Raw genomic sequence first — 23,282 nt, forward strand, 5'->3', positions numbered from 1 at the left:
CACCCTCATCCTCTCCCCCTCCCTCTCTCCCTCTCTCACCCTCTCCCCCTCCCTCTCTCCCTGTTTCACCCTCACCCTCTCTCTCATCCTCTCCCCGTCCCTCTCTCCCTCTCTCATCCTCTCCTCCTCCCTCTCTCCCACTCTCACCCCTCACCCCATCCCTCTCTCCATCTCTCATCCTCTCCCCCACCCTCTCTCTCATCCTCTCCCCCTCCCTCTCTCCCTCTCTCATCCTCTCCCCCACCCTCTCTCCCTCTCTCATCCTCTCCCCCACCCTCTCTCCCTCCCTCATCCTCTCCCCCACTCCCTCTCTCATCCTCTCCCCCACCCTCTCTCTCATCCTCTCCCCCTCCCTGTCTCCCTCTCTCATCCTCTCCCCCACCCTCTCTCTCATCCTCGCCCCCCACCCTCTCCCTCTCTATCATCCTCTCCCCCTCCCTCTCTCCCTCTCTCATCCTCTCCTCATCATTCTCCTGGTGGCTGCTAGTGGTTTTCTTTTCCTGCTCTCTGTCCTCTGTCTCTTCAGACTCCTCCTCTGTGTACGTGGTCACATCCCGCTCTTCCTCTGTTTCACCAGTTTCATCTGGGAAATTCTCCTCCTCCTGCCCCTCCACCTCCTCTTCCTCCTCCTGCCCCTCCACCTCCTCCTGCCCCTCCACCTCCTCCTGCCCCTCTACCTCCTCCTGCCCCTCCACCTCCTCCTGCCCCTCCACCTCCTCCTGCCCCTCCACCTCCTCCACCTCCTCCTGCCCCTCCACCTCCTCCTGCCCCTCCTCTTTTTCTTCCTTGTCTCCAGCCTTGGGTGTCTGATGTGGATTGTCATTGACCTGATGGTAATACTCAGAAGAGCTACAGGGTTTTCTATCTTTATCCTGCATCTCCTCAGACTCAGGGCCGTACAGTGGCCTGGTGGCTTTGTATTGTACAGTGGTGCTGCTGTCCCCCTCCAGGCTGTCCCCCTCCAGGCTGTCCCCCTCCACACTACCCTCCACATAGGTACCATCCTCACCTTTTACATAGGTGGAATCCTTGGGGCAATAGGGTCCATCCTCACCTTCTACATAGGTGGAATCCTTGGGGCAATAGGGTCCATCCTCACCTTCTACATAGGTGGAATCCTTGGGGCAATAGGGTCCATCCTCACCTTCTACATAGGTGGAATCCTTGGGGCAATAGGGTCCATCCTCACATTCTACATAGGTGGAATCCTTGGGGCAATAGGGTCCATCCTCACATTCTACATAGGTGGAATCCTTGGGGCAATAGGGTCCATCCTCACCTTCTACATAGGTGGAATCCTTGGGGCAATAGGGTCCATCCTCACCTTCTACATAGGTGGAATCCTTGGGGCAATAGGGTCCATCCTCACCTTCTACATAGGTGGAATCCTTGGGGCAATAGGGTCCATCCTCACATTCTTCTACGTAGGTTTCATCTTCATGCCTCACATACATTCCGTCTTCGTCTTCTATGTAAGTTCGGTTTTCACATTCCACGTAGGTTCCGTCTTGGTGTTTCACGTAGGTTCCTTCTTGGTGTTTCACGTAGGTTCCGTCTTGGTGTTTCACGTAGGTTCCGTCTTGGTGTTTCACGTAGGTTCCGTCTTGGTGTTTCACGTAGGTTCCGTCTTGGTGTTTCACGTAGGTTCCGTCTTGGTGTTTCACGAAGGTTCCGTCTTGGAGTTTCACGTAGGTTCCGTCTTGGTGTTTCACGTAGGTTCCGTCTTGGTGTTTCACGAAGGTTCCGTCTTGGAGTTTCACGTAGGTTCCTTCTTGGTGTTTCATGTAGGTTCCGTCTTGGTGTTTCACGAAGGTTCCGTCTTGGTGTTTCACGTAGGTTCCGTCTTGGTGTTTCACGTAGGTTCCGTCTTGGTGTTTCACGTAGGTTCTGTCTTGGTGTTTCACGTAGGTTCTGTCTTGGTGTTCCACATAGATACCATCTTGCGGCTCAGGGTAGTACCTCACCTCCATACCCTGGTCTTCCACCTGCAGCACCTGATCAATATCTTGCTCCACACCTTCCACATCTGAACCCACATTGTCGTACTCTGAGCAGCTGTCCTCCTCCTCCTCCATGCTGTCAGGGGTGGTTCTGTCACCGGGCAGGTTCAGAGAGAGCTTGGAGGAGACACTAGCTGTAGTAGGGACAGGAAGAGGTGAACTGGAGGGACTAATCAGACACGGCTGGTAAGGACTGGCACTGGTAAGGACAGGTGATGGTTTAACAGCCCTGGACTGTCTCTCCTGACTGGATGGGGGGTCAGAGGTGGGCCTGGTGCTGAGGCTCGTTGGACTGTCTCTGAGATGCTGCTGGGTCTGTCGGGGCTGGGCCTGGGCATCCGAGGGCCGAGGGTAGTTCTGGGCCTGGGTCATTTTGCTGTAGGCCTGGGTTGGGCGGGCCTGTGTTGGACTAGCAGGGACAGGGACAGGTGCTGCAGGCCCAGGGGTCCTCTCGTCATTGTAATTGTCCAGCTCCTCATTGCTGGTGCTCTGCGAGTGCTGAGGAGGGCCTTCACTCTTCAGACTCTGAGTTCCATCATGTAGTCTTTCAGTTGGGCCTTTGCTGCTCAGACCCCGGGGTTCTTCATCAGTAGGCTCCCCTGTGGATAGGGGGTCAGGGCAGGGTGGAGGGCCCTTACTCCTCAAACTCTGTGGTCTTTCTTTCTGAGGTCCTTCATCATGAGGTCCTTCATTAGACTCCTCTGTGGATCCTGTGGGACTCGGGCTGGGCGGAAGGCTGGGGGCCAATATTCTCCTAATAGTCCCTGGCTTTTTCTCGATGGATCCTCCTGGGCACGACGAAGGGCTGGGTCCCAGGATTCTGGTGATCTTCCCTGGTTTCTTCCCATGAGCCATGGCTCAGGCTGGCCTATTCCAACACTATCCTAAGTCCTAGAATAACACAGCAATGAACCCGTGGTCAAATTATAATTGGAATTGCATATCGGGTTTACTATGCCTAGGATATTGTTTACTAGTTCTATTTACACAGCCAGACCAAATAAGGGTGTACGGGAACGCATGCAATCCCCAAGTGGGCGAAATCAAATGGTTTATTCTTCTAAAACTGCGTCACTACACATCGGTGTTCAATAATACCCGCCAAACACACACATCTAAATGCGAAATGTCCCTGTCCATGGTGTTGAACTGTACGGATGACTGATGCTATTTGTAGTAGGACTTTTTGTTGATCATTATGACGTTGCAAATGCTGTTGCTAGTGTGGATCTTATAAAATCTCACGCGAGATTATTGAATTTGCACACTGCAGATAATCAGATGATAAACGATCACGCCAAACTTTTGCCGCAACTGCAGGGGTAGTGTTGTTAGAAAACTGTTCCTCGAGCACTAGGACAGGGAAACGTACGTATTCGTTCTATCTCCAACCTATTTCTTATATCGGATCCGGGTTTTCACTGCACTCAGCATATTATCCCTGTTTTTCGTAAAACGCAGGAATGGTTTTCTCATCCATTCTCTGAAAATCCCGATTCGTCACATTGATCTATAGCCATGTAAATCGCAGACAGACAAACCGTTAAGTTCTTATAAGCACAATTAACATCGACCTTGATTTGAATGATTTCTCATTGAGACTGCATCACGCTGGTTGGGTGTTATAGGCTAATTAGGCTGGTGGTGTGTGCCATGATTCCTATGTGCCATTAGGACCATATCTTTATAATAAGGATCTCAGATATAGAGACTGAATATGCTACTGATCTCTTTCTGTTTAAGCTTCCTAATCAAAACAATATAGGCTGATATCCGACTTACCAGCATCGACTGATGATAGGATCTTAGCTCCTTTGAAATTATTGCCTATGTCCCGATCAGAGATTTGCCTTAGAAACCCCGGAATATGGTGAATTTGGAAGCCAGGGGCAAGTAGCCCTGGAACATGTGTAAAGAATACCCCATGCAGGCTCTATTCTCTCCTCAGTACGTGCGGGCAGCACCCCGATGAAATGGTCTGGTCCATCTGATGTCAATAAAAATGATCCTTTGTGCCACATGAGATTATACATACATCCTTGACAGAGTCAAAGTGAGTGGCCTATAGCAACAAAAAAAAGCACACAGATTTGTTTTATTGGGGTCTTAAAAACACAATACATTTTTCCAGGTAGTCAATGCATTGTCTATTCATTTATTTTTTATGTGCAGTTGATGCTGCATTTATTTCTATAGAAGTGGTAGGCTATATACACCTCATAGGCCTATTATCTTAATTAATAAGAGTCTTAACAATTCATATTTTAAAGTGTTTTATGTTGTGTTATTATTACTATTTTGTGAAAGCACACAATTACCTCCCTTTTCACCAATATATGAAAATCCACTAAATCTATGAATTTGTCATCTACTACTTGAGTCTGCTAAACATCCTTTCTCGATTGCTCTAGCGTTGCGCGCGAACCCGGCTGTTCTGTAACGATAACACACCGGATACTCAAAGAGCTTCATTTCTCATCTAAAACTCAAAAATAATTATATTATAACGCAATGCATTACAAGTATGACCGTTTCTATATCATAGTTCGCTAGCTCAGCCACGCATTGCCCATTCTAGATGAACGATCTGCGGTGAACGCCACTGGTGACACTGGTGAGTGGTTGAGCTACAATGTGAAGGAATTATACGTTTATGATGTGACATTGTTCTAAATGATATATGGTGTTAGTGTAGTCTTTATGACAACAATGTTCAGCAAGTAGGTTTCTCTCACTGTCACATTACAGAAATACTCGGAGTATACCAAACATTAGGAACACCTTCCTAATATTGACTTTTTATTTGTGTCGCTTAACTTAACGCGAATGAGCGAATTGAATCTCCGTTTACGTAACGTTAGTACCAGCAACACAAATGAGGAGAAATTCGGTGGTGGTATTCGATAGGTTTTTATTTAAAAAAATGAATTTCAGCACCCTGCGGAAGAACGGCAGTTGAACAGGACAAATTTAGGTACAGGTAACCGTTTTCAGATGTGATTTATTTTTTTTTACAAGAATCGACTGATGGTGGGTAACTCAGTGTTATTGCTATCAAATCCCGCGACCGGTTATCAAAACTCAACTCTGCCTCGATATAAGAGAACAGAGTTAAGCGTTCCTCAGCTATGTGAACTGTAATCTTTGCCTCTCTCACTTTACAGATTGGTGGTGGACCTACATTTGCAAGTTACTGTCAAGATAGCTACATAATAGAATATCAGCCCCTGTTTTTGTAGACAAAACGTGAAAACAACAACAGTTGAAACACCATGGCAGAGAAAGGAAACAAACGCAAACAGAGAAGCCTCTCAGTAACAAAGAGAAAAGGATATGTCAGTAGTAAAGGTGGTAAGAAGAGTGCCAATGCATGTCCTGGTACAGCCTCCATCTCATCATTCTTCAACAACGCCCCGCCACCTAGACTTCCATGTCCTCTGTGTGGTCAGCTTGTGCCACGGTTCAGGATAAACCAACACATTGACTCACAGTGTCAGAACTTTCAGAGGGAAGATGGTGCGTCCATTGATACTGCTTCAGCCTGTAACATTGTTACTACAACAAAGCTGGCATCGTCTCGCTCTCCTTCCAGGAAGGCCAGTAAGGTCCATGATCCAGACACAGGGCCTTCCTCTGCGAAGGAGGAAAAGCCTCAGCGAGAGGTCAACACCAGCCCGTACTTTAAAAAGTCTGGTGCTTCTTCTCAGCAGGTAAACACCAGAGAGATGAGCAGTAAGACTGTAGTCAGGCCCATTGACATAGGTAGCAGGCTGTCCTCTAAGCTCTCCAGGAGGGGCCTGAAGCAGAGGCTGAAGTCCCCTGAGGACCTACAGTCGCAGGTCGATGACATCATCACCATCCAGGAGTCCCCAGAGAAAGACAGAAGGTCTGAGGAGCTGAGCAGCTCTCAGAAGGAGAACCACCTCCCTCAGGGATTTGGTGACCAGACAACATGCTTAATGGACACAGAGACAACAAATGTCACAGTGGAAAGTCACAGTACTATATCACTGGGCAGACCTCAGGTAGAAAGCAGAGAAGAAACCTTAGAATGTTTAGAATCTGAATCTAAATTAGAATCATTGTCTCCGGTAGTTTCTATGGCCCCGCGACCTCTGTCCTGTGCTCCATCCAGACTGAACAAGAGGAAGAAAGGAGGGAGAGCAGAGGTCTCTGTTAAAACACAGAGGATGTCTACTCGCAGCAAGAAAGGCAGATGTGAGAAGAGAGATGGTGAAGAACCAGATGATGACCTCACTAGAAACCAACTCCTTACGTCAACAACAACAACAGCTGATGGTGATAAGCAACACGGAACAGAAGAATCTTCAACTGGTAACTGTGACACTCGTTTGAAGAGCAGCTCAGAGGTGCCTGAGGAGGAGCGTCAGAGAAGAAAAGTAAAACTAGAGGAAGAAGAAGGAGAAGAAGAAGAATCCACAGTGACTGGTAGCAGTGATCAGCTGACAGAGCCTGACACAGACAGAAGAACTGATGAGCAAGATTCAGAGTCACCACGGTTACCATACTACCTGGGTAACTTCCTGACCGTGCTAGAGGCAGTGCTGGAGAATGAAGATGATAGGATGCTGTTCAATCAACTAGACCTTTCAGCCATACATGGCTTTGAGCGTCTGTCAGGTGTGTAGAATAGAACATGACTGTCTATGACAAATGTTATGTTTTATATAGCTGTTATAAGGGCTTTATGAATGCATACATAAGGGCTACAGGAAAGTGTTCTGCAAATGTGTTTTTTGAACATACATGATTTATAACACAAGATAATATAAAATCACAATGTACAATAGAATTACATGTAGTAGTACACGTTTAGCATTTTTACTACTATTTTATCATCAACCAGTCTTGCTAATTTGCCTTTCCTTCCTCTCAGTGACAGGACAGAAGCTGTATGTGAGACTGTTCCAGAGGAAACTGAAGTGGCTCCAGGTCAACAAGCTAAACTATAATGAGATTAGCACTGACCTGGGACCTGTAGCTCAGGAGCTGGTGGAAGGAGGTTTCCTACAGACAGGTGAATTGATTGGACTGGAATTGTTTTATGCTACATGCTAACTGTTGAATGGACTTGAATGGTGTTATGCTAACACTAGGCTGATCTAGGACTTGTAGTTCAGGACCTGGTGAAAGGAGGCTTCCTACCAACAGTTGAATGAGTGGACTTCAATGGTATTATGCTAAATGCTAATTGTTGAAAGGTCTTGAATGGTATTATGCTAAATACTAATTGTTGAAAGGTCTTGAATGGTATTATGCTAATTGTTGAAAGGTCTTGAATGGTATTATGCTAATTGTTGAAAGGTCTTGAATGGTATTATGCTAAATGCTAATTGTTGAAAGGTCTTGAATGGTATTATGCTAAATGCTAATTGTTGAAAGGTCTTGAATGGTATTATGCTAAATGCTAATGTAGTGGATGGCTAAGTGCATTGCTACTGCCTTCCTGGGATCTAGAGGTGCTGAAAGCCCTGGATGCAGACAGGTCTTTACTGAGTCAGTATTGACTGTGCTTCTTGAGTGTGTTGTGTTAATGGTGCGGAGGGTTGAATTTCCACTCTGTCACGCTAACAGTGGGAAGTCACTCAAATGTTCAACCCTAACCAACCCCTACCATCCAATGCCCAACATCCTCAACTGTTTTCCAGACAGTGACCTCCAAGATCTGGAGGAGGTGCTGGACCTGCTGCCCGCCCCGGAGCTCCGGAGCCTGGCTAAGACGTTCCACCTGGGGGGCCCTGGGTCTGGTACCCAGAAACATCAGCTGGTGGAGGGACTCCTGAAGCTGAGCAGACAGAGGTCTCTGTTCGCCCTGGCCCCTGGACAGAACAACATTGGGACTGTCATACTAAAGAGGTGAGAAGGGAGGGACTCTAGTGACATATTCTAGAGTCATTCACAGCAATATGTCCCACCCTTTTTTCTGCTTGCCTTTTTATTTTAATTGAAAGGGATAGACATTAGTGAATGGGAGATTGATGGAATGGGAGACTGACGGAATGGGTGACTGACGGAATGGGTGACTGACGGAATGGGTGACTGACGGAATGGGTGACTGACGGAATGGGTGACTGACGGAATGGGTGACTGACGGAATGGGAGACTGACGGAATGGGTGACTGACGGAATGGGTGACTGACGGAATGGGTGACTGACGGAATGGGTGACTGACGGAATGGGTGACTGACGGAATGGGTGACTGACGGAATGGGTGACTGACGGAATGGGTGACTGACGGAATGGGTGACTGACGGAATGGGATAAAGTGTACAGAAGGGCATTACATTGGGACAGGCATTCGTTCCTACGCAGGCAGGGGATTGCATATGTGACGAGGTCATCTGCCTTAAACACACAACCGTCCTCAGGCACACTCCTACACTAATTATCTCTCCTCTCCAGGGCAAAGCAGCTAGCTGGTTCCTGTGTACGTCTGCATCGCGGCCCCAGGGCTGTGTTCTCTCGCGTCCTCCTCCTCTTCTCCCTGACAGATGGTCTGGAGGAGGAGGAGACGGCCGGAGGGGGTCAGGGTCAGCTCTACACCATCCTACTGGTCAACTCTGGCCGACTGGCCTTCCCTGACTACACCATACAGCGCAGAGCCAAACTGTTCCTGGATAGAGAAGATCTTATCAGGTTAGAGTATAGATTTACAGTGTATTTGGGTCAGATCTCATTGGTCAGTGCTGTGGACACTGATTGATCAACCTCAAATGTTTATTTAGGTGTGCGTTCCATAGGCTATCTAAGTGTTATTATAAAATGGGATGTTTGGGTCCTAGATGCTGATTGATTGATAGCAGGGACTTATTCACGACAATCCCCAGGTAATGCCTGTTAACAGTTCAATGCACGTCCACTGTCCCACAGCCCAGGCCAGGCAATTCATGAACTTCATGTCACCCGGAAAAAAATATCTAGACATAATTTTTCATTTGTATAAACATTGCTGCCCGCCTCTCTGATCTTTGCAACAATTGTGCCATTTTTGTTGTTGTTGCCATCTCCACCGTACTCCGCTTCCCGTCGTGCATAAGGACAGCCCTTAGTCCTTTGTTATTCTTACAATAATCCCTGGGTTTTTTATGCCTTATTGCTTAAAGATCGGAAAGGAGAGAGAGGGAGATGCATGTAGAAGGGGCACACACAGACATGAAAGCTCTAGACACCAGGCGGATATGTAGTCCGTAATCAGCAGCGCTACCATTAGTCCAGACTCTGGCACACATTCTGCCAATATTAACAAGATGGCTCCGAAACGACAGTCACCCTGTTTCCAGCTCCTAGCCAGCTTTGCAGTATTTCTGTTGTTGTCGTTGTGTTTCTTACATTATTTGCTCAGAACATTTCTAGTATTATTACCTACAGCCCAAAATAACTTTTTGGACATTAGATTGGCGGTCACACACCAGAAATGTTCCTTTCCCTGACCCTGACTGATCCTTTGTTTTGGATTCTCTGAGGCAAAACGTCGACGCCAGAGAAGTGGGGTCCTAGTCAGGCTCAGGTGGCGAGCAAACCATCCACCGCTTCCGTGTATATTACTCGCTAACATTCAGTCTCTGAACATCAAAGTAGATGAGCTTAGGGCGAGGATCTTCTTTCAGAGAGACACAAGGGACGGTAACATACTCTGTTTTACGGAATCATGGCTCTCTGTGGATAAATTATCCCCATCCACACGGCCAGCGGGGTTCTCAGTTCATCGCTCGGACAGCAAGAAAGAACTCTGGGGAAAAACAGGTGGAGGGATATGATTATGATTAACAACTCACGGTGTGATTGTGGTAACGGAAGTCCTTTTGTTCTCCTGATCTGGAATACCTCACCATCAAATGCCGACTGCATTACCTTCAGAGATAATTTTCTTTGGTTATTGTTACTGCCGTGTAAATTCCCCCCCCCCCCCCCTCCCAAGCTGACACTGTGACGGCTCTCAAGGGACTGAGGAACTGAGGCTGCAAACTGGAAACCACATATCCTGAGGCCGGGGACTATTGTAGCTGGGGACTTTAATAAAGGAAATCTGAGGAAAACTGTTGTTACTCTCCTTTCAGGGACGACTGCAAGGTCATCCTCTGCCCTCCCTTTGGCAAATCAGACAACGCCTCCACCCTGCTCCTCCCCGCCAATAGGCAGAAACTTAAGCAGGAAGCACCCGTGGTAAGGACCGTTCAACATTGGTCTGACCAATCGGAATCTATCCTTCAAGACTGTTTTGATCACGTGGACTGGGAAAGGTTGCGGGTCGTCAAACTTATTCAAACCAAACCGTGGATAGATAGCGCCACAGTTTTTATTTAAATCTGCTTGAAAATCGATGGCAAGACCTGAAAATGGTTGTTCATAACCAATTCGACAGAACTTGAGGAATTCTGAGAAGAATAATAGGTACATTTGCACAATCCAGGTGTGTAAAGCTCTTAGAGACTTAGCCAGAAAGACACAGGTGTAATCACTGCCAAAGGTGCTTCTAACATTTTTGTTATTTACATTCTTTTTTACATTTAACCTTTAAGAACAAATTCTTATTTACAATGACGGCCTACACCGGCCAAATCGGACGACGCTAGGCCAATTGTGTGCCGCCCTATGGGACTCCAAATCACAGCCAGTTGTGATACAGCCTTGATTCGAACCAAGGTGTCTGTAGTGACGTCTCAAGCACTGAGATGCAGTGCCTTAGACCGCAGCGCCACTCAGGAGCCCTAACATGTATTGACTCAGTGGGTGGACTACTCATCTAATCAACATATATTTGTGTTAGATGAAATTATTATTATTATTATAATTTTTTTATGATAGAATTTTTCTTCTGCTTTGACGTTACAGTATTTTGTGTAGATTGTTGACAATGACAATTAAATCTATTTTAGTCCCACTTTGAAACACAACAAAATGTGTCAAGGGATGTGATTACTTTCTGATGGCACTGTATATACTGTATTCTAGTTATGGCTCGTCCATGCTCAACTGGCGGAACGCGGTCCTGATTCGCACCCAAAACAGGGTCAATACGGACCGCGGGTCCTGATGACAATTATTTTAAAAAATGTACTCGCTTCGATCCCTGATATCATATCAGAATTGCAGGAAATTAGCTTTTAAAACGGCAAACAAACAAAAATCTCTGCCCAATGCAAAATGTGTAGAATTGCAGGACATTAACTTTAAAACTGCAAAAATGTTCTCTCCGCCAACAAGAGGAGTGTGAACAGTTTGGGTTTGTGAGGTTTGTTACCGCGTCGGTAATAACTAAATAGTCAAGGCCCATCCTATATAATTACTGCTGTACATAACTCTTCTTTTCATATATACTGACCATACACACATCCTTTATAACTAATGCTATCCATACATCATTTTTCTAATCATATACTGTCTATATAAACCATCCTATATAACTACTGCTGTACATAACTCTTCAATTCATATATACTGTCCCTTCTGTCTATATTCACCATTAACGTTTAAACTGAGTGTCAAAACATTAGGAACACTTTCCTAATATTGAGTTGCCTCAATTAGTCAGGGCATGGCCTCTACAAGGTGTTAAAAGCGTTCCCGCAGGGATGCTGGCCCATGTTGACTCCAATGCTTCCCCACAGTTGTGTCAAGTTGGCTGGATGTCCTTTAGGTGGTGGACCATTCTTGATACACACGGGAAACTGTTGAGTGTGAAAAACCCAGCAGCGTTGCAGTTCTTGACACACTCAAACCGGTGCGCCTGGCACCTACTACCATACCCTGTTCAAAGGCACTTAAATCTTTTGTCTTGTCCATTCACCTTCTGAATAGCACACACACACAATCCATGTTTCAGTAGTCTCAAGGATTATAAGTCCTTCATTAACCTGTCTCCTCCCCTTCATCTACACTGATTGAAGTGGATTGAACAGGTGGCATCAATGAGGGATAACAACTGCTATATGTTCCTAATATTTTGTCCAACTTGGTGTAGCTGTATTCATACTCTCACTCTGACTCTGGGTCCTAGACTTCTAATATTTCTGTCTTAATGTCTTTGTTCTTTTTAACTTTTAGATTGCGTGTATTGTTATTGTGTCGCTAGATATTGCTTCATTTTTGGGAGCTGGAAACAACACTGGTGATAACGTCTGCAAAAAAAAACGGTGTACGCGACCGATAAACGTTGATTTGATTGTGTCGTTGGATTCAGCGCCTCTCTGTCCTGTTGTGTCAGGTATGAGGCGGCGATGCGAGCGCTGCAAGAGGTGATTACAGCCATGCAGACAGGCCACTGGGAGGACGCTCTGGCACTTTACACTGCAGCCAAGACGACCTGGCAGGAGATGAGCAAGACGTACGACCTCAGGTGGGGACCACTAGCGGCATATGCATCCCTGTTTGTCAATCTTTGATATGTGGCCATGCGGATCTCATATTGGCCTGCACAGCCAAATGCAAACCTCCTCCCCCCCACACACACACACACACACACACACACACACACACAATAATCGCTTGATAAGCAACGTTATCATTGACATTGGTCGACAGCCATAAGCCAGCCAAACCTAAAGTGTGTGTGTGTGTGTGTGTGTGTAGCCACCAGGAAGCGCTGCCAGTGTTCCTGCGCTGTTTCACCACAGGGTGGGCCTACACACGCATCCTGTCCAGGGGAGTAGAAGTACTACAGAGACTACGTTGCTACAAGGTGGGTGCAGACACACACATCATATACCTCGATACACACTAGGACTGTCCCAGACAAAAAATATATATATAATGGTCTGTTCTATCGACCAACCTGTATTGTTCCATATATATATATACACATCCTATGTGTTTTAATCAAATCAACTTTATGCACTGACCTTGTCTGATGCTTCAAGTGCGCTGTTTGATGAAATAATGAATACACACCGATGACTAGAGGGAATCCGACCGCAATTGATTTGATTGGGCCGGGCCGGACTCAGACTTGCTGCGCTGTGTGAAAAAAGAAAAAACGACAGCGAGGGACTTGGTGACCCGTTGTCTCTCTGTCCTCCCTGCTGCAGCGACCACCACAGAACATCAGCAGTGTGTATCACACGGTCTCTGCTGCAGCGACCACCACAGAACATCAGCAGTGTTTATCACACTGTCTCTGCTGCAGCGACCACCACAGAACATCAGCAGTGTGTATCACACTGTCTCTGCTGCAGCGACCACCACAGAACATCAGCAGTGTTTATCACGCTGTCTCTGCTGCAGCGACCACCACAGAACATCAGCAGTGTTTATCACACTGTCTCTGCTGCAGCGACCACCACAGAACATCAGCAGTGTTTATCACACTGTCTCTGCTGCAGCGACCACCACAGAACATCAGCAGTGTTTATCACGCTGTCTCTGCTGCAGCGACCACCACAGAACATCCACAGTGTGTATCACACTATCTCTGCTGCAGCGACCACCACAGAACATCCACAGTGTGTATCACGCTGTCTCTGCTGCAGCGACCACCATACAACATCCACAGTGTTTATCACACTGTCTCTGCTGCAGCGACCACCACAGAACATCAACAGTGTTTATCACGCTGTCTCTGCTGCAGCGACCACCACAGAACATCAACAGTGTTTATCACGCTGTCTCTGCTGCAGCGACCACCACAGAACATCAACAGTGTGTATCACACTGTCTCTGCTGCAGCGACCACCACAGAACATCCACAGTGTGTATCACACTATCTCTGCTGCAGCGACCACCACAGAACATCCAGTGTGTATCACGCTGTCTCTGCTGCAGCGACCACCATACAACATCCACAGTGTTTATCACACTGTCTCTGCTGCAGTGACCACCACAGAACATCAACAGTGTTTATCACACTGTCTCTGCTGCAGTGACCACCACAGAACATCAACAGTGTTTATCACACTGTCTCTGCTGCAGCGACCACCATACAACATCCGCAGTGTGTATCACGCTGTCTCTGCTACAGCGACCACCATACAACATCAACAGTGTGTATCACGCTGTCTCTGCTGCAGTGACCACCACAGAACATCAACAGTGTGTATCACGCTGTCTCTGCTGCAGCGACCACCACAGAACATCAACAGTGTTTATCACACTGTCTCTGCTGCAGCGACCACCACAGAACATCAGCAGTGTGTATGACACTGTCCGTGTTGCTGAACTGCAACATAATTACAGCCATTTCTCATTGAAAAGTTCTGTTTACAGAATTCCCTAATTTATTTAGGAAAATATTCCCTCAACCCTTGCTCTCTTTATGTGACACGTGTGCATCGAATGCACGTGACCAATAGGGCCTGACCTTATAGCATATCATAATCACATTAATAAAGTGGTTATAACTAACTCTGAACACCGGAACACATGTGACAGTAAAATGGATGCAGAGGACGTGACTCGAAACGGGGGAATGTTTTACTGGTTGCTCAGGAGGTAAAGGGGAAGTCAGGTGTGTGGAATAAATTTGACTAGTTGTGGAAAGTTCTGGAGATCAAGAAGGTAAGGAGCAAGAGCTGCGTGTGTATTATGTGGCAAACAGGTGCTGTTACAGTATACACACACACATTCATACACACACACACACACACACACACATTCACACACACACACACACACACACACACACATTCATATACCAAGATATACACACACACATTCATATACACACACACACATTCATATACCAAGATATACACACACATTCATATACACACGCACATTCATTTTTCAAGATATGCACACACACATTCATATACACACACATTCATATACCAAGATATACATACACACACACACACACATTCATATCAAGAAGTTTAGAACCAGGAACAGATATAGCCCTTGGTTCTCTCCAGACCTGACTGCCCTTAACCAACACAAAAACATCCTGTGGCGTTCTGCATTAGCATCAAACAGCCCCCGTGATATGCAACTTTTCGGGGAAGTTAGAAACCAATATACACAGGCAGTTATAAAAGCCAAGACTAGCTTTTTCAAGCAGAAATTTGCTTCCTGCAACACAAACTCAAAAAAGTTCTGGGACACTGTAAAGTCCATGGAGAATAAGAGCACCTCCTCCCAGCTGCCCACTGCACTGAGGATAGGAAACTCTGTCACCACCGATAAATCCACTATAATTGAGAATTTCAATAAGCATTTTTGTACGGCTGGCCATGCTTTCCACCTGGCTACCCCTACTCCGGTCAACAGCACCGGACCCCCCACAGCAACTCGCCCAAGCCTTCGCCATTTCTCCTTCTCCCAAATCCAGGTAGCTGATGTTCTAAAAGAGCTGCAAAATCTGGACCCCTACAAATCAGCCGGGCTAGACAATCTGGACCCTTTCTTTCTAAAATGATCTGCCAAAATTGTTGCAACCCCTATTACTAGCCTGTTCAACCTCACTTTCGTGTCGTCTGAGATTCCCAAAGATTGGAAAGCAGCTGCGGTCATCCCCCTCTTCAAAGGGGGGGGACACTCTTGACCCAAACTGCTACAGACCTACAGTGCCTTGCGAAAGTATGCGGCCCCCTTGAACTTTTCGACCTTTTGCCACATTTCAGGCTTCAAACATAAAGATATAAAACTGTAATTTTTTGTGAAGAATCAACAACAAGTGGGACACAATCATGAAGTGGAACGAAATTTATTGGATATTTCAAACTTTTTTAACAAATAAAAAACTGAAAAATTGGGCGTGCTAAATTATTCAGCCCCTTTACTTTCAGTGCAGCAAACTCTCTCCAGAAGTTCAGTGAGGATCTCTGAATGATCCAATGTTGACCTAAATGACTAATGATGATAAATAGAATCCACCTGTGTGTAATCAAGTCTTCGTATAAATGCACCTGCTCTGTGATAGTCTCAGAGGTCCGTTTAAAGAGCAGAGAGCATCATGAAGAACAAGGAACACACCAGGCAGGTCTGAGATACTGTTGTGGAGAAGTTTAAAGCCGGATTTGGATACAAAAAGATTTCCCAAGCTTTAAACATCCCATGGAGCACTGTGCAAGCGATAATATTGAAATGGAAGGAGTATCAGACCACGGCAAATCTACGAAGATCTGGCCGTCCCTCTAAACTTTCAACTCATACAAGGAGAAGACTGATCAGAGATGCAGCCAAGAGGCCCATGATCACTCTGGATGAACTGCAGAGATCTACAGCTGAGGTGGGAGACTCTGTCCATAGGACAACAATCAGTCGTATACTGCACAAATCTGGCCTTTATGGAAGAGTGGCAAGAAGAAAGCCATTTCTTAAAGATATCCATAAAAAGTGTTGTTTAAAGTTTGCCACTAGCCACCTGGGAGACACACCAAACATGTGGAAGAAGGTGCTCTGGTCAGATGAAACCAAAATCGAACTTTTTGGCAACAATGCAAAACGTTATGTTTGGCGTAAAAAGCAACACAGCTCATCACCCTGAACACACCATCCCCACTGTCAAACATGGTGGTGGCAGCATCATGGTTTGGGCCTGCTTTTCTTCAGCAGGGGCAGGGAAGATGGTTAAAATTGATGGGAAGATGGATGGAGCCAAATACAGGACCATTCTGGAAGAAAACCTGATGGAGTCTGCAAAAGACCTGAGACTGGGACGGAGATTTGTCTTCCAACAAGACAATGATCCAAAACATAAAGCAAAATCTACAATGGAATGGTTCACAAATAAACATATCCAGGTGTTAGAATGGCCAAGTCAAAGTCCAGACCTGAATCCAATCGAGAATCTGTGGAAAGAACTGAAAACTGCTGTTCACAAACGCTCTCCATCCAACCTCACTGAGCTCGAGCTGTTTTGCAAGGAGGAATGGGCAAAAATTTCAGTCTCTCGATGTGCAAAACTGATAGAGACATACCCCAAGCGACTTACAGCTGTAATCGCAGCAAAAGGTGGCGCTACAAAGTATTAACTTAAGGGGGCTGAATAATTTTGCACGGCCAATTTTTCAGTTTTTTATTTGTTAAAAAAGTTTGAAATATCCAATAAATTTCGTTCCACTTCATAATTGTGTCCCACTTGTTGTTGATTCTTCACAAAAAAATACAGTTTTATATCTTTATGTTTGAAGCCTGAAATGTGGCAAAAGGTCGAAAAGTTCAAGGGGGCCGAATACTTTCGCAAGGCACTGTATATCTATCCTACCCTGCCTTTCTAAAGTCTTCGAAAGCCAAGTCAACAGATTACCGACCATTTCGAATCCCACCGCACCTTCTCCGCTATGCAAGCTGGTTTCAGAGCTGGTCATGGGTGCACCTCTGCCACGCTCAAGGTCCTAAATGATATCTTAACCGCCATCGATAAGAAACAATACTGTGCTGCCGTATTCATTGACCTGGCCAAGGCTTTCGAATCTGTCAATCACCACATCCTCATCGGCAGACTCAATAGCCTTGGTTTCTCAAATGATTGCCTCGCCTGGTTCACCAATTACTACTCTGATAGAGTTCAGTGTGTCAAATCGGAGGGCCTGTTGTCCGGGCCTCTGGCAGTCTCTATGGGGGTGCCACAGCGTTCAATTCTTGGGCTGACTCTTTTCTCTGTATACATCAATGATGTCGCTCTTGCTGTTGGTGAGTCTGATCCACCTCTACGCAGACGACACCATTCTGTATACTTCTGGCCCATCTTTGGACACTGTGTTAACTACCCTCCAGACGAGCTTCAATGCCATACAACTCTCCTTCCGTGGCCTCCAACTGCTCTTAAATACAAGTAAAACTAAATGCATGCTCTTCAACCGATCGCTGCCTGCACCTGCCCGCCCGTCCAGCATCACTACTCTGGATGGTTCTGACTTAGAATATGTGGACAACTACAAATACCTAGGTGTCTGGTTAGACTGTAAATTCTCCTTCCAGACTCACATTAAGCATCTCCAATCCAAAGTTAAATCTAGAATTGGCTTCCTATTTCGCAACAAAGCATCTTTCACTCATGCTGCCAAACATACCCTCGTAAAACTGACCATCCTACCGATCCTCGACTTCGGCGATGTCATTTACAAAATAGCCTCCAATACCCTAATCAATAAATTGGATGCAGTCTATCACAGTGCCGTCCGTTTTGTCACCAAAGCCCCATATACTACCCACCACTGCGACCTGTACGCGCTCGTTGGCTGGCCCTCGCTTCATACTCGTCGCCAAACCCACTGGCTCCAGGTCATCTACAAGACCCTGCTAGGTAAAGTTCCCCCTTATCTCAGCTCGCTGGTCACCATAGCAGCACCCAACTGTAGCACGCGCTCCAACAGGTATATCTCTCTGGTCACCCCCAAAGCCAATTCCTCCTTTGGCCGCCTCTCCTTCCAGTTCTCTGCTGCCAATGACTGGAACGAACTACAAAAATCTCTAAAACTGGAAACACTTATCTCCCTCACTAGCTTTAAGCACCAGCTGTCAGAGCAGCTCACAGATTACTGCACCTGTACATAGCCCATCTATTAATTTAGCCCAAACAACTACCTCTTCCCCTACTACATTTATTTATTTATTTTGCTCCTTTGCACCCAATTATTTATATTTCTACTTTGCATTTTCTTCTACTGCAAATCTACCATTCCAGTGTTTTACTTGCTATATTGTATTTACTTCGCCACCATGGCCATTTTTTGTCTTTACCTCCCTTATCTCACCTCATTTGCTCACTTTGTATATAGACTTATTTTTCTACTATATGTTTGTTTTACTCCATGTGTAACTCTGTGTTGTTGTATGTGTCAAACTGCCTGCTTTATCTTGGCCAGGTCGCAATTGTAAATGAGAACTTGTTCTCAACTTGCCTACCTGGTTAAATAAAGGTTAAAGAAATAAAATAAAGAAATAAAAAATATACCAAGATATACACACACACACACACACACACTCACATTCATATACCAAGATATACACACACACACAGTCACATTCATATACCAAGATACACACATATATATATATATACACACACACACACACACAGCAGTGTGTAGTGTAATGTATTGATTCAGATTGGTTGTGTTCCAGGAAGCGGTGAAGGAGCTGCGCTCCCTATTGGCCCAGTCAGTCTACTGTCCAGACAGCAGGGGGCGATGGTGGGACAGACTGGCACTCAATCTCCAGCAGCACCTCAAACTACCTGAACAGGTCAGTCAACCTCTAGCCCAACCTCAAACTACATGAACAGGTCAGTCAACCTCAAACTACCTGAACAGATCAGTCAGCCACTCAGCCTCCAGCTGCACCTGAAACTACCTGAACAGATCAGTCAACCTCAAACTACCTGAACAGGTCAGTCAACCTCAAACTACCTGAACAGATCAGTCAACCTCAAACTACCTGAACAGATCAGTCAGCCACTCAATCTCCAGCAGCACCTCAAACTACCTGAACAGGTCAGTCAACCTCAAACTACCTGAACAGATCAGTCAGCCACTCAACCTCCAGCTGCACCTGAAACTACCTGAACAGATCAGTCAACCTCAAACTACCTGAACAGGTCAGTCAACCTCAAACTACCTGAACAGATCAGTCAACCTCAAACTACCTGAACAGGTCAGTCAACCACACCGTCTCTGAAGTACTTTGTCCCATGTTTCTTCCTGAATTTATGGACACTTTGTTAATGTTTGTCTGGATTTCACTTTGCACTGTTGTTATACGTGGTATTTATTAAACGTGTGTCTTTTTGTCTGTGTCCTAGCAGTAATTAGCATTAATTGAATTGAAATTCCCCATGTATCAATCCCAGGCTATCAGCGCCATCAGAGACGGTCTCGCTGACCCCTTGGTGAGGACGGGCCACCAGCTTTCACTCCACCAGAGAGCCAATAGGATGAAGGAATCCCCCAGCTACAAGAATTACCACCCTGTACTCAGTGACCTGCCCACCATCCACATCAACGACGTCACTCATGTGAGTCACTTCTGTCACTGATGAAATATACATTATATTTAGAGATGGATAAATTATAAGCGATGATCGAGATGACAATCTTTGTTATCAAGTTAAGTAAACGCTAATGCAAAAAAAAAACTAAAACGTTAGATAAGAGGTGGGTCAATTATATTCCCAAAATATAAAGGAGAGTAAACTGGGTTTACTTGAGTTTATGCTTCATTACATCACTGATGATGTCTTTTTGACTTCCTAAACATCAAGCAGTTTTAAGGGGCTCCCGAGTGGTGCAGCCGTCTAAGGCACTGCTAGAGGCGTCACTACAGACACCCTGGTTTGATTCCAGGATGTATCACAACCAGCCGTGATTGGGAGTCCCATAGGGCGGTGCGCAATTGGCCCCAGTGGCGTCCGGGTTAGGGTTTGGCCGGTGTAGGCCGTCCATTCTGAATAAGAATTTGTTCTTAACTGACTTTCCCAGTTTATTTTTTTATTCCACCTTTATTTAACCAGGTAGGCTAGTTGAGAACAAGTTAAATAAAAATCAGACTTGTTTTGTGTGTGTTTTTGTGTCTGTGTGTTTTTGTTTATGTCTGTGTGTTTGTGTCTACTAGGTCACTATCCGAGGGCAGCTCTTCCCCCACGAGGGGGGGACAGGGAAGAATGTGTTCCTCATGCCTGCTGAGGAGGGGGCAGAGGGAGGATACTCCACTGTCATGTGTTCTGTGGAAGAGCTGTCACTGGCACACTACCGTCGGCAAGGCTTTGACCAAGGTCTTCTGCTTCACTTCTTTTATAGTTTCCTTTTTTTTTTGCTTCTTTTAAATCGTCAAGTTTTCATGTTTTAAGTGCATTTAACATATAAACCAGAGCTCTCACAGTAAAAAACGATTGAAAACAGCAAGTTCAGTAAAGTTCTCCTGTTGTCACATGAACCTGTACTTAGAAATGTAATCAAATGTAATTGTATTTGTCACAGACTATTTGCATTGCCCCCCCCCTCCTCTTTTACACTGCTGCTACTCTCTGTTATTATCTATGCATAGTCACTTTAATACCTCTACCTACATGTACATATTACCTAAACTAACTGGTGCCCCCGCACATTGACTCTGTGCCGGTACCCCCCCTGTATATAGCCTCGCTATTGTTATTTTACTGCTGCTCTTTAATTATTTGATACTTTTATTTCTTATTCTTATATATTTTTTTTAACTGCATTGTTAGTTAAGTAAGCATTTCACTGTAAGGTCTTCACCTGTTGTATTTGGCGCATGTGACTAATACAATTTTATTTGGGTGTAGACTTTACCGTGAAATGCTTCCTTACCACATGGATGGAAGTGAAGTTTGACTGAAACTTCTCTTGGTTATCTATAGGGATCCATGGAGAAGGCTCCACGTTTTCCACTCTGTTTGGTCTTCTGTTATGGGACGTCATTTTCATGGAGGGTATTCCAGATGTCTTCCGGAATCCCTACCAGGTTAACATGCTCAACCTGTCCTTTTTTTGTGGTTCAGTTGGTTGAAGTGTGTCAGTAACGACGCCAAGGTTGTCAGTTCAATTCCCACAAGGCTCACGTATACCTTAACCTACATGCCCTCACTACATGCCCCCACCTACATGCCCTCAGACTCTGTGGATAAAAGTGTCTGCTACTAGGCATATATTGATATGTTCTCGTCCCTCTTGTTCCTCTCCTAGCCCTGCCCACTGGACCTCTTCACAGACTGTTTCTATGGGAACCGGAGGGAGGCGATAGAGACGCGTGTGCAGGTGCTCTGTGAGGCGTCCATTGAGACGCTGCACAACCTGATGGCCGAGGCCTGGACCAATCAGGAGGGGAGAGTGTGTTCACTGGTCAACTGGGAGCGCTTCGCATCCCTGCAGCGGGCACAGGTAAGCACAGTTAAGGCTCACTTCAAAACCGATTGGATGACGCATTGTCGAGCACAGGTAACCACAGTTAAGGCTCACTTCAAAACCGATTGGATGATGCATTGTCGAGCACAGGTAACCACAGTTAAGGCTCACTTCAAAACCGATTGGATGACGCATTGTCGGTACAGACAGTCTTGTTTGTCATTGACTTACCACGTGGACCAGTGTGGTTCAGTTGGTAAAAGTAGCTTCGGTGCTAGCAACGCCAAGGTTGTGGGTTCACTGGCCTCTTTAGTAATGGAACACTAGTCACTCTAATAATGTTTACATATTTTTGCTTTACTCATCTCATATGTGTATATAGTGTATTCTTATTCTACTGTATTTTAGTCTATGCCAGTCCGAAATTGCTCATCCTATAATTTATATATCCCTTAATTCCATTCTTTTACTTTTAGATTGTGTGAATTGTTAGATATTACTACACTGTTGGAGCTGGAAACGCAACCATTTCGCTACATCCGCAATAGCATCTGTGACAAATAACTCCCTTTACTTTAAAGTTGAAAAGCGTCTGCTAAGTTTAATAAATATTGACTTTCAGATTAGTCATTATAAAGCCTATGCTATGATTTCACCTCCATGTATAACGATGTGTTAGTAACATGGTTATTGTGTTATGGTAAATCTCATGTAATTGTAGCCTGGTTAAACTAACCTGCTGTCACATTGAACAAAGTGCTGTTTACCTGGCTACTGTAATGCTACTGAGCTGGTCTAACCCTCTGTGGTCTCCTCTCTTTGCAGAGTCTCGTGTCTTGTCTGGGTGGATCGTTTCTGGGAGGGATGATCACTAGGATGGCCAAGGACTACAGACACTGTCGAGCAGGACTGCCTGACCTAGTGGTGTGGAACACATCCAACAACACCTACAAGGTGAGCTCACAGGACTGTCTAGGCCTGCCTGGGGCTGTGGAATTAAACACATTTATTTGAGATGACTAGAAGGTCTATCTATTTGTCCCATGATGACATGTTGATGAGAGGTAGAGGGGCTTAGCGACAAACTCTCTATTCTATTCTATGAATTCTATCATATTCTATTGTTCCAGTTGGTGGAGGTGAAGGGCCCTAGCGACAAACTGTCCCAGAAGCAACAGATCTGGCTGGATGAGCTACAGAGACTGGGGGCTGATGTAGAGGTCTGTCACGTCACTGCCACTGGGGCCAGAGGAGCTTGGCTGGAATAGGACTGATGAGCTTGACAAACACCTGCTTTGACCTTTGACCGTCTCACTGAAGTACAGAATTGAATGAAATTGATTTGATAAAAATAGCACTTGGTACAGTTTGTTGCAGGACAGACAAGGTTGAGGGGGGGATAAAACACAGTGAGCTTTAATGACTGGATTTTATACTATAACTGTCTAATATGTAAATAAAATAATCTCTCTAATCAATGTAATAAATCTGGTTGAATGTGAAAATGTTAACTTTCTTAGTATCT

The 23,282-nt window shown here is 45.5% G+C and overlaps 2 protein-coding genes across 4 annotated transcripts; one reads left to right on the top strand and one right to left on the bottom strand.

The window, feature by feature from the left end:
- Positions 1–451: 451 nt before the first annotated feature.
- On the bottom strand, positions 452–3,991 carry LOC123729832 (spore wall protein 2). The gene is made up of 3 exons (XM_045706197.1): positions 3,783–3,991; positions 732–2,891; positions 452–535 (listed from the first exon to the last, which is right to left on the bottom strand). The coding sequence occupies exons 2-3, from the start codon at positions 2,853–2,855 to the stop codon at positions 452–454; spliced, it is 2,208 nt and encodes a 735-aa protein (XP_045562153.1). The 5' UTR covers positions 2,856–2,891; positions 3,783–3,991.
- Positions 2,863–23,268, top strand: fan1 (FANCD2 and FANCI associated nuclease 1). 3 transcript variants are annotated; one of them, XM_045706387.1, is made up of 14 exons: positions 2,863–3,368; positions 5,165–6,641; positions 6,898–7,038; positions 7,670–7,877; positions 8,424–8,657; positions 12,226–12,357; positions 12,591–12,699; positions 19,023–19,142; positions 19,747–19,911; positions 20,508–20,667; positions 21,274–21,377; positions 21,599–21,793; positions 22,583–22,711; positions 22,888–23,268. In XM_045706387.1, the coding sequence occupies exons 2-14, from the start codon at positions 5,273–5,275 to the stop codon at positions 23,023–23,025; spliced, it is 3,204 nt and encodes a 1,067-aa protein (XP_045562343.1). In that variant the 5' UTR covers positions 2,863–3,368; positions 5,165–5,272; the 3' UTR covers positions 23,026–23,268. The 3 variants fall into 3 exon arrangements, with proteins under 3 accessions (XP_045562343.1, XP_014025738.1, XP_014025736.1); XM_014170263.2 differs by lacking the exon at positions 2,863–3,368 and adding an exon at positions 4,392–4,614; XM_014170261.2 differs by lacking the exon at positions 2,863–3,368 and adding an exon at positions 4,643–4,974.
- Positions 23,269–23,282: the final 14 nt, after the last annotated feature.

Source organism: Salmo salar, chromosome ssa23, assembly GCF_905237065.1.
Source record: "Salmo salar chromosome ssa23, Ssal_v3.1, whole genome shotgun sequence".
In the NCBI taxonomy this organism is placed as follows: domain Eukaryota; kingdom Metazoa; phylum Chordata; class Actinopteri; order Salmoniformes; family Salmonidae; genus Salmo; species Salmo salar.

Excerpts from the sequence above, each read along its gene's own strand:
- fan1 (XM_045706387.1), top strand. The coding sequence starts at position 5,273 with ATGGCAGAGAAAGGAAACAAACGCAAACAGAGAAGCCTCTCAGTAACA. Across the intron at positions 20,668-21,273 it reads TCGGCAAGGCTTTGACCAAG|GGATCCATGGAGAAGGCTCC; the intron begins GTCTTCTGCTTC and ends GGTTATCTATAG. Across the intron at positions 21,378-21,598 it reads TCTTCCGGAATCCCTACCAG|CCCTGCCCACTGGACCTCTT; the intron begins GTTAACATGCTC and ends TTCCTCTCCTAG.
- LOC123729832 (XM_045706197.1), bottom strand. The coding sequence starts at position 2,855 with ATGGCTCATGGGAAGAAACCAGGGAAGATCACCAGAATCCTGGGACCC. Across the intron at positions 536-731 it reads GGCAGGAGGAGGTGGAGGAG|AGGAGGAGTCTGAAGAGACA; the intron begins GTGGAGGGGCAG and ends CCACGTACACAG.